The 12,140-nt window shown below is 33.2% G+C and overlaps 1 protein-coding gene across 12 annotated transcripts in view; it reads right to left on the reverse strand.

The window, feature by feature from the left end:
- Positions 1-2,099: 2,099 nt before the first annotated feature.
- LOC106459222 (serine/arginine repetitive matrix protein 4-like) overlaps positions 2,100-12,140 on the reverse strand; it is a 132,965-nt gene continuing 122,924 nt past the window's right edge. For 11 of the 12 annotated variants that reach the window (XM_022385675.1, XM_022385669.1, XM_022385673.1 and 8 more), the window contains one exon: positions 2,100-4,302. In XM_022385675.1, the coding sequence (XP_022241383.1) occupies positions 4,077-4,302 (226 nt within the window). In that variant the 3' untranslated portion in view covers positions 2,100-4,076. Of the gene's footprint in view, positions 4,303-8,118; positions 8,154-12,140 lie in introns of all 12 variants that reach the window. The other variant, XM_022385674.1, reaches the window with a different exon arrangement.

The following is a 12,140-nucleotide window of genomic DNA, read 5'->3' on the forward strand; positions in this document are numbered from 1 at the left end:
AAGGTGCTGGATAACAAAGGAGTATCAGAAGCTGTACAGAAGCTCTGTGGTGTGACAGGACAATCTACAAGGTTGTGGGGACCAGTGTGGGTAACTTTTGAGCTCGTGGGCATAAAGGACAGACAGGAAGTATACTTGGCTGACATTGAAGACGATTGCATATTAGGATTGGACTATCTACTACCAAGGAAGTTTCTAATTAATTTTGATAAAAATGACGTTTGGGAACAACAAAGGCCAAGTTCCAGTAACTGTTAAAAGAGAGGTTGAACTAATTAGGTGTCATGAAGCTGAAGTCAAAGTGACTGAAGGAGTTGATGATGGTGAAATGGAACCAAGTATAGATATTAAAGCAAAGCAGGAGAAAGATCAAGATTCGAAGCCAATAATTAATTTCCAAAAAGCCTTGCTTTAGGCCCTGCTTGGGAGAAGGTGTCTAGTCTAAGCCCTGTGACAAAGAACTATTGGGCACAATGGGACCAGTTGAAGCTTGAAGATGGTATTCTTATCCGGAGATAGGAAAGTGACGACTTGGCAAACAGTTATACCGAGGAAGTTACGGGAAGTCGTGCTGCGTCAATCCCATGATAGTTAAACAGGAGGCCATCTCGGAGTTAAGAAAACAATGAGTCACCTACGACAGAGATTTTACTGGATAGGTATGAGGCAAGATGTGGAAGAATGATGCAGAACATGTTGTGCTAAAAGGGGATCCAAGCATAAGGGACGACCACCTTATGAAGAGTTGCCTGAGAATGTGTCAGAGTTTGTGAAAGTGTTATCGGAAAGGATGGATGATATTCACCATCAAGTGTGCTCAAATCTGAAAACGTCTGCTGATTCGATGAAGTTATCTTATAAGAGATCTACTGAAGTTAGTTTTGTACCAGGAGACAAGGTGTGGTTGTATAATCCCAGGAAGACTAAAGGGTAGTCTTCTCCATGGGAAGGCCCATATGACATAGTGGATCGTCTCTCAGACGTGACTTTGTGGGTAAAATGTGGTCAGCGAGGTAAGCCAAAAATGGTGCATGCCAACAGGCTTTGGCGTTATCACGGTCCAGGACATTTGAGTCGGGATGAAGTGCACAATGGAACAAATTACGCTGCTGAATATGTCACCTGAAAAAGTCACTGTCGAAGAAGAAACTCTACTCGGTTTTGAGAAGGGAAACAGTGAAGCCCATGATGAAGTTACTGCAACTGATGTGACTGTTACCAATGATAGGACGTTTCCTTTTGAAGCAGATGAACCCCTCATGAAGCAGAAGCCAACATGACGGAGACCAGTACGGAAGATGATACGTCTCGTAAAATTAAGAGACTTTGTTGAATTTTAATTTCGTGTTTGTAAATTCTGTACATTTAATTAAGTTATTGTTTATTGGTTTAATATAAGTGGCTATTGTGCGGGACGAACAATACTAAGGATGGGGCAGTGTTACGACAGCAGGGGTCACGTGACGCTAATAACACGTCATATTCTCGAATGTTCACGTCCCTTCCTGAAGTCTCGAGAGATGTGCGGTAGTCTTGTATATATAAGCCGCTAAGAAGTGACGGCAACAATGTGTAATTGACAGTTGAGTCGAGCACGTGAGACGTTCGTTGTGAATTATAGCGTTTGTTATAGCGTGACTGTGGAAATTAAGTGTATTGCAAAGTTGTATTTAGAAAGAATAAACCAGTTTTATTTAAGAAAGGACTTGTATTGCTAAAGTTTCTTCAGAAAGAATTTTTACGGAAAATTAACTAATGACCAGAGACGTAACATTATATTGAATTTGACATAATGGCTTCCTTGTGCAGTCAAGTTATATTTATGATTAGTTGGCATGCCTAATAGAAGAATGGTAAAATTTGATAACTGCCTGATAAGTTTGATTTGGGGGAACTTTACAACTGTGAGAAAAATTAAAAGAATTCTATGTTCATAGTGGTTAATAATATTTAAATCCAACCATCTGAAACCAGTGAAAAAAAAATGATGGACTTCAATTTTATGAAAAGTACAGGACTGAAAACCGAGCTTACACATAACAAGTATTCTGATGTGTACAAGAAATTTAATGTACATCAACAAAGTCAGAAACATCAACAAATGGTGAAAACAATTTTATTCATTTTTGATAACACTGTTGTCTAGTAAGACTTAAAATCCATATCATATATCAAGATACCCCAATGGGTCGTGTAAAATTAAAGGACTAATCACTAATCTTAATTGTGCAAATACATTCTTAAGGAGATGAAAGGTTTAAATGAACAATGGGTTAACACGCTGGCTAAAATTTCTGCAGTTGTGGGTTCAGATCTTACATGCCTCAGCATTCCTTGATCAGTTCAACACCTTTTGATGTTTGTGTGTGTTAAGCTTGATGTAAAAAGAAGGAAAAGTAATGTTTGATCAAATCTGGACATGCATAATGTTTTAATTGTTTTTTATTCTTGCAAGGTTTAAGTACTTTTAATAACAACAACAATAATAAAAGTAAGTTATCAATGAGGAGTTGGTAAAGCCCATAGTATGAGCTAAAGAAAAAAGATGAATTCACAACTGAACTTAATTGATACCAACCAGATTAGAAAAAGAATGAAAATGTTTGCCACGTGTATTGATACATGCAAAGATTTTCACTTGTGTTAATTAAGTATGAAAAAATATATATATATTTATAAATAAATCTATAGATTGTCTCTAGGTGACATAAATAATGAACAGATCAAAGCTCAAATGTAATTCTAAATAAGTTTTAAATTCAATATGAATCAGTTATACCATACAGTTACTTAGTAATGTTTAAAGAAATAAATGTGGAAAATAAGATTAAACTAACATGGCATCAATTACACTAACGTTGAAAATCAACTCTTCTTTGATGCTACATGCTATAATTACACAGTATTTTCACTAAAAACTCAAACAAATATGTTAAAGTTAAATATAATATGGAAATAAATGTTTACAGGAATAAAAAGTAATTGGTATTATTGATTACTTGTCATAATAATATATTTCTTAATACAAGTTTAAGAAGGGAAAAAAAAGAGAGACAAAACTTTTGGTTAAAAACACTCAATGAAATTTAAGTTCAAATGTGCAAAAAAAATAATAATGATAAACAATTAAAACTCAGGTAAGTCCTTATAGCATTCCATGGAATAAAACTGCTTTTAACCTTTGCCTCTGTTCATGTTACAGGTGGCACAACTTACCATAGCAAAAACTATAGTACATCGGAGGGACAACAAACTTGCTTAAAATTTCTACAATTGTAAAGTAGGAATTTAATATCATGTTACAGAAAGTCATTCACTTATTTCCAGTAAATAAAATATTGGTAGGTTTAGATCAGAAAACGTACAAATCTAAAGCTACATGTAACAAATGTACTCCCAATAAACTGCTCAACTTTTTTCTTCCATTATTAAATTTATTTATGATAATTCTTCCTGAATAATGTTAATATGGAAGAAAAAACACATAGATATACATAGAATAAAACTTGGAATTACATCTCTTTTAGCATAGAGGTTAACTTTGCATGATTCATAAAAAAATGGAACCTTTCCAGAATCATCAAGCACACAGTTACAAGAATGAAAACCATTTAACAGTATTAAAGTAAAGGTTTCTTCTTAATGATAAAGACATATTTTTTTCTCTACAAGTGCAAAATATTTTCTTTTCAATGTTTAAAACTACAGAATGTGCAATTACATAATTCATTTTCCTTGCTAACATTATCAGTATATTTGTTACCCTCTCTTTAAAGTATAGCCACACTATACCTTTGTTATTACAATTTTTATTTTTTCAGAGAGACTAGTACAAAAAGATGAAAGATGCTTGAATCAATTGCACTAACATACTTAATGACAATTGTTTTCTCATATATTTAATAAAATGTCAGAAAAGATAAAAATACACGGACTATAAATCACAATCAATCTAAATATGAGGATTTAAAACATGTGACCACTGTCATAAAACTTTATTAAAAAAAGGACAAATTATGAGTTCAATAATACAGACTGAATGAAATAAAATTATAATAGTGACCTATTATTACAAACTATCTTCTAGGACTATCTAGTCTATCACTTCTGTAGATTCTTGATAAAGCAGCCCAAGAATGGTTGGATCTGGGAGAATGAGAAATGCTTCTGGACCTCAAACAAGACTGTAAGTAATAAGGAGAAAGAGATTTTGATCTTGATTTTGATTTGTAGGACCAAGAGCTAAGGCTACTAGGAGTTAGTGGTGATGGTCGATGATAGGGTACTGGACACTTACGAGCACTGCAACATTGAAGGAAAAAGTAACAAAAATATTTAGAACTAACTATGCCAAGCTTCCTCTGAAACTCCTAACAAACTCATAACAGATCCTTTAAACTTCATACCATAAAAATATAAATTCAATATACGAGTATTAGTTAGACATAAAAATAACCTAGAATTAATTTTGGGCTTTATTCTAATAAACCAATGAAAAGACAAATTAAATCTTTAGTTACCAAATCACAGTGACTCAAGACATATTAGTTTTAAAAACACAGCTAAAGAAAAAAAACTTTTCATTTCGTTGGTTATTAAGGGTGGTAAGCAAACTTGAACGTTTGAATCCTGCCCAGTATTAATTTCCACTTTTTTCAGAAATATTCTAACTTAAAAGCATGATATGTCACCCCTAAAATTTCTATAGTCTAACACTAACTTTTATCAATCCTTAGAAATCAAGTAATCTTGATTTAGAACAAAAGATATTGGAGTAAAGATATCATGAATTAACCAATATATTACAGGAAAGGTATTTTAATTATAATTCAAAAAATTTATTGAAGCCTTGGAAGAGACTAGGAAAAGACTCTTGAAACAAAACAGCAGGAAAAAGGAAATTCAGACTTTAACCAGGGATAAATTGAGAAAATTCATCTTTTGGAAAGTGGTGGGACTTTATAACAAAAACTATATTTATAGTTTTGACATTATTGTTTTAGTTGAAATGTGGGTTGGGAAGAAATGGGAATCAACATGGGCAAAACAACTAAATGATGGATATGAATGGTATTTTAAGGAAGCTGTTAAAGAAACAATGTGAGGGAGAGCAAAAGGTGGACAACTGGTCTCCATTAATCTCCTGCAAATCATGGAAGTTAGGACTTACAATAAGAAATTCCCACAAGCATGATAAATGAAGAATAATTAGTGTGTATAACAATCTTGGGAGGGAAGAACTTTTGACCAACTTTCTAAGGACTTGGATAACAATTACATGGAGGATGAGTATATTATTTTAATTGGAGACTTCAAGAGTAAAAAGTGGTAATGAACAACAAATGGATTTGGAGATCGAAGAATTAGAAGAGGGATGGACCTTAATGAGGAATTCTGAATATGAAATCTCCAGTATTGAGAGGAAAAAAAGCTGATGGGTTAGTGCAACAATGATGGATGTGTAATTTTGAATGAATGAGTCAAAGGGAAGCTGACCTACATTGGAAATGGAAGAGGCTCGGTCATTGACTATGTCATTGCAAAGAATGACACACAAAATTATATTATGGGAATGTATATTGCTGAAAGAATTGATTCTGACCATCTACCAATTGAAGTGAGGTTGAAAGATGAAACATGACATAAGGAGGAATAGATTCTTATGACTCAGTGGTACTATAAATGGAACCCAACTAAAAGATAGAGTTCATAGTTAACGTGGAACACAATTGGTGGAAAACAAAAAATAAGAGAGATGAGAAGAGGAGATTACAGGTCCTCAATGAAATTTTTAAGAATACTGCCAAGGAAATTAAGACAAAACATAAGACAAAAACTAAAAGAAAGCAATATGAGGATAACGAATACAAGCACATGAAGAGACTGGTGAAAAGATTACTGAGACAATTTAGGAAAATAAAGAAAGAAGTTCACAGGACCCACTATATTATAGAGAGAAGAAATCCGATGAAGAAATAAATATTGGGAAATGCAAAATTAGAAGAAAGAAAAGATTTGGAAGGAAATCAAGAAGAGTAAGGGCAGTAAATTCTTCTGGCAACATGTTAATAAGTTCAGAAAGCAACCTAAGAAGCAAGAGGTTAAAATAACTACACACCAATGGAGATAATACTTTGTGCAATTATTAGAACAAGAAGAAACAAGTTGCAACAACTGGTGGCGAGAACTCTAACACAAAGTGTTACCAATTGAAAATAATGAACTAGATGCTGAATTTGAACAAGAAGAATTGACTATGTCAATTAAGAAACTGAAGAATGGCAAGACGCTAGGTGAAAACATGGAAATCAAAACATTTTATAAGGTGGTTAACAAATGCAAATACTTAGGAGTTTGGTATTCTGTAAAACTATTCATATGGAACACATTAAGCAATAAAGTGGATAGGCTGAAAGGATCATCAATACTGCATGGAGTTTAATGAGGAAAAGTGGGATACAAGAGTGGAGTACAAAGATATATCTTTTTAAAAGTTTGATTCAGAATTTTTTGTTGTATGGATTGGAAGCTTGGGGCTGGAATGTTAACGAAGAGCTTGAAAAATGCAAAAGAAAATATATGAAGAGGATTTTAAGTTTAGAAAGAAATACACCTGATTGCTTGTGGAAAATGGAAGCAGGAGAGAGACAAGTATGGATTATGAAGCAGTCAGAAAGAGTGTCAAATATATTATTACAATTTAGAAAATGACAGAAGACAGATACCCAAAGATTTGCTTGAAAGAGATGATGAAATTAACAGACCATATCAAACTACCTAAATGGCTTACTTGCTTTATCAAGCAGCTGTTTTAAGGTTGCAAGTGGTGAAATCATTCAACTCATGAAGGAAGAAGCCCCAATGGAGGAAATCTTGAGAGCATTACAAGAGATGCTTCAGAAAACACTTGAACAAGAAATCCAAGTAATGTGGACTGAATTGATAATTCAACATATTGTGACTTTTATAAGGATATTAAGAAGTCAATTGGAAGGGAGAATATTTTAGCATATAAAAAATGAAGTAATGAATTATTTTATGGAAGAATGGAACAAACCCTCTTTCTAAGAAATTGTAAGTTTTGTAGAATAAAAAAATCTGAATTAAAAAAATACTAATTTGTTAATTATAATTAATGAAATAAATGCTATAATAACAATGTGAAAGCAGTTTTAAATTAATTTTTTTAATAGATATACCTATTCTTTTCAATTATGATCAAAACATGTCTTTTTTATCACTGTTGTTTGTTTAAAGTTGTGATATTAAAAATCATTGTTTGAAAGTTATCACTGTAAAAAATTAGCACATACACAGAAGCATTAAGATGAAAAACCTGAAAAAATAATTTAATGGTACTTGTGATTCAGTTTATTTTATGATGTATCATAATGTGAAACCATAAACAATCATAACAATATTAAAAGATTAAATGCTTTTCATAAACCTTAGTGTAAAAATTAGACTCAAACTTGTATCTATCCTAGTCATCACCACCCACTGCCAACTCTTGGGGTACTCTTTTACCAATGAATAGTGGGATTGACCATCACATTATAATGCTCCCACTGCTGAAAGGGTGAGCATGTTTGGTGTGACGGGGATTCAAACCCGCGACCCTCAGATTGCGAGTCGAGCGCCCTAACCACCTGGCTATGCCGGGCCAGAAGTTATTGATAATATAAAATATATTTTGTGTATATAAATGGTATGTGATCATTTCTTCAGTTCTAATATTATTAGCACTACTGATAGTTCTCATGGAGTTTAAATATTTTAAAGAAATTAATATTGCACATTACATCATTATCACCCATTATATTTATATAGCACTCATTATGGTGATATTTAATCTTTCTTTAAAATTTAGTTTCTTTTTTCTCTATCTTTCTTTTATAGACTTTAGTACTGAAAATTATTTAATTCTTAACTGACATCAACTATCAAAATGTTTTATTGGTTAACTGTTATACTTGGTAGAAGTTCATATGTTAATACTGTAAATAGAACACATGATTTTTACACCCAATCTTCACACTCACACACACATTGTAGATATAAAACGAAAATAAACCAATGTGAAAAAAAAACAACAACTGTAAATAGATAATGAATTACCTGTATGAAACTCATACCTAGCTGTAAGGGCTCAACTGAAAATCAAAACAATAAAAAAGTACTCAAAAAACTATAAAACAAAGCATAATGGTGCCAATCAATACCAAAAAAAGAAATATTGAATTTGAAGTTAATTATCAAATAAAAAGTTTTGATTGACAGATTTTATCATTACAAAGATAAAGTAAAATCAACATGTATTTATGGACTATCATTATCAAAACAAACTAAAAGTTTCATAACCATGTGAAAATAAATAAAAAGTATGGAAAAAATGTGTGAAAATACTATTTTCTCTAGAAGTTAATGAATTATAATATCTAACCCTAACAATTATATTTAAGTTTTAGTTATTTGGTAGGAGCAACAAAGTGCATTTTATTTCATGCTGAAGCCACTGATTCCATCCAGAACAAATACACATGATCAATTGTCATTAGGACTATTCTCTCTTGCTGATTTTACTGAACAGAACTATTTAATTGATTGATTTCTACCTTACATAAAGTCTAAAAAGGAAAAAATAAAACTGAACATAAGCTTCAAAACTGTATGCAATATAAGTTTGTCAAAAGCTCAAAGGAAACACCTTCTGAGACTAGTAAGCAGGTTTAGCACAGATAAAAAATGGAGCTTGAACTTTTGTTTAATGTAAAAACATAACATGATAACCAGCAAGTTTAGCATGCGATATGGATGAAGAAGTAAATTTTACACTCAAAGTGTTCCATATTTTATGTGGATGATTTCTTTATTACCAAGTAAAACAATCCTACATGGGGAAAGAAAACTAAAGACGAATTTGTAGAGAGTAGGTTATTTGGCAAAAAGAAACTAGAGCAATTGAATAAGAGCAATGTCTAATAAATAAAAAATTCTTAGCTAGAAAGTCCAATTATTTCAAATAAGCAGATGCTAATGATCATGAGATTCTCAAATACAATTTTAAGCATATTCTTTAAAGATTTTTGATGTACACAGTTTTGTATTAGTTCTATTCAGTGCAAAAAGTATTTTCAATCTTCTTATACCATATTTTAGTAGCTCCTGATGAATGATCAAGTTTATTTACATGTTTGTGAAAGAAAGATTTGCAAGACCAACATACGCTACTCATACAAATTAAAGGATAATTAGGTTTGTTTAAATTTGTATATTTTAGGTTATCAATTGTTTTCAAGTTTAGCATGCTTGCTGTAGAGGATTACACTAATCTTACCTATGGTTCACAAGTTTATGCACCAATGATTCCTTATTTAATGGCCTTTGCGAGATATGACCCAAATTCTTAAAATCAAAAGGCTAGTTTTGATTGAGTAATAAATGTGTTTACTGTTGATTTGAGATAATACTAGATTTATGGATTTTTTTCTTTTTTGCTGTTATTAAATTTTGCAAATGGTGTACAAGTTATTAGAAACCAATTAAGTTTCTAGAAATGTCTCACTGCTATAGGAGAGCCACATCCAGGCTGAAGTGGCACAGGTCACAATTTATGGTCAGTAGATTGTGGTGCAGATATCAGGACACATGAGAACATACCAAGAGGTCAGGCCAGAGTCACAAAAAGGCTACAGGGATAGTAGATGACCAATGTCTGTGGAATTTGGCCCTTAGAAACTGCACAAGCAGTGCTAGGGGCCTCAGGAATGAGATTCAGTAAGCTATAGAAATGTGTGTATTAGTCTCAAGAGTCAGGAACAGGCTCCACGAGGCTGGGCTCAAGTCCAGGATACCAGTTAGATCCCTTCTTCTAACCAAACAGCCCAGTTAGCATCCCAGGAATATGTCACCTGAGCCCACTATGATGGACCTCTGTACTATTCACAGACAAGAGCAGGTATCTTCAAATGATTGACGTGTGAGGGTCTGGAGATGTGAAGGGGAGTGATATTCAGCCTGTAACATTGTCTACTATGATGTCTTTGGGGGATGGTTCAATTATGGTCTGGAAGCACAAAAATACAGACCTCTAAGTGATGTATGAAGGACCCCTGACAACAACATGTTACATGGATGAGATCCTGCTACCCATTCTTCATCCTTTCACTGGTGCTGTCAGAGGTGAGTTCATGTATCACCAGGGTAATGCCTGTCCTCACACTGCCACAATCATGCAGCAATATTTTCAGGGTGAAGGAATAGAGGTACTGGACTGGCCTGCTAAGTCACTGGAACTAAATCCAACTGAGCATGTGTGATACTTGCTAGGGAAAGCAGTTAAGAGACAGACAACCTGTTCCTGTGATTGTATGCCCTCATCAAGGAGTGAGTGGACTGTGCTGCCTTAAGAAAATCATCCAAAATCTCATCAGCAGTATAAGTAGCAGGTGCAGAGAAGTCACAAGCAATAGAATAGGGCCCAGAAGCTAATAAAGACTAATTTTTTTGTAAAGTTTATTTATTTTGATACATTATTTTTGCTTTGATAGTTATGCAGCCAAATATTGGCATTATTTGTTAATTTGGCTTTTTTTTGTTATTTGTACATGAAATTTTAGACTTACATGGTATTGTTTACCTCTAATACTTGTAATAAACAAGTTTTGTCACTACTGAATGTCTCTCTGTGTTTTTTCTTCAAATTTTGAAAAAAACATATCAAAACCCCATTTTCCTTTAATTTTTGTGAATAGTGTACTTGGATCTCACTAATGTTGATTATGAAAGTGGTAATGGTTAGCTTTTCTTTTGGGACTGTTTCTGTCTGGCATAATGTGTGAGCAGGAATAATGATGGTGATGTGTCCTGGATTTGCTTCTGATCCTGTACCTGTGAATAATAACCCCTTAATGACTATTATTCTATAAGAGCAAACGTAGTAAAAAAATATATATATATAAATAAGAAAAAAAAACTTTTCTAAAGATGGCATTTCAAGTAATTGATCATGGCTCGGACCTTAAGAATAAAGTGAAGTAGAGGGCAGGGATAAAGGAAGAGGTTCTTCTAAGAAGTTTGCAAATCTACTGAAAATATAATAGGTGAAGGGTGCACTCTGTGAGAAGGAGATAATTAGCTCAAGAAAGAGAGTTGGCTAAAATGTTCATGAGACAAAGAACATGACAGGCTCAAAGTTGAACATGTTAAGAATGAAGCCAAAGAAATTGAAACTCTGCAGCAAAATAAAGGCTGCAAGAATGAGTACCATCCTGATTGTTAATGTAAGTTACTACAGCAGGGTTGTCTATTTTAACTAACACAGAATGGTGGTGAAGTTGCACAAGTTCAAGACAAGCATGTTGGACAGCCCAATGTCCTACCATGTTGATTTGAGCTCTTGCTTCTTCAAGAATCCAAGAACCAGAGGAATACTGATTCCCAAATACAGCATTCCAACCCGTGAGAGAGGTACCTGTGAAACTAAAAATGTCAAAAGAAAGAGGAAGAAAAGGAGTTCTTGCTGTTTTGAACTATTGATTCAATTGAAACAGAGAAACTCACATGATGGCTGAATGAGTGACACTGCATAATATCAGATAATATCAGGTGTGAAATCAGACACCACTAAGAAGCGAGGTCCCAATGTAGGTGACAAATGTGAGCATGCCCCAAGGAAATGACTTTGTGAAGTGAAGCCATAATCCTGTTAGGAGAAAAGATGTCTTAACAGTAGGTATGGAAGACAGAAGAGTAAGAACGTAAGACTCCAAGACTTGCAACACTATAAAAGAAGGCTGATGTTTTCCTTAACCCTTTGCATACAGCTCAGTTTATTCATCAAAGCTCCAGAATGTTGAAATTATACATACTAGAACTCTGAATTTACTAGGTGTATTTTCATGAAATTTGACAAGCTTTAAGTAAACGTTACAAGTTTTTGTACACAAAAAATCAGAAATGTTAACAAAGTATTTATACTAAAAACTTGTGTATGAATTTTGAAAGCTTTACTGAGTCAATATGAGTTCAAAGTGATTTTCGTGCTAAAAATAAAAATACCTCTTTTCACCTTACAGTTTTCATAGTTAATTTGCATAACTCTAGAACTTCCTTAATGCATATCAAAAGTTTTATTCAGT

This window comes from Limulus polyphemus, unplaced genomic scaffold, assembly GCF_000517525.1.
Source record: "Limulus polyphemus unplaced genomic scaffold, Limulus_polyphemus-2.1.2 Scaffold578, whole genome shotgun sequence".
NCBI classification, from domain to species: Eukaryota; Metazoa; Arthropoda; class Merostomata; order Xiphosura; family Limulidae; genus Limulus; species Limulus polyphemus.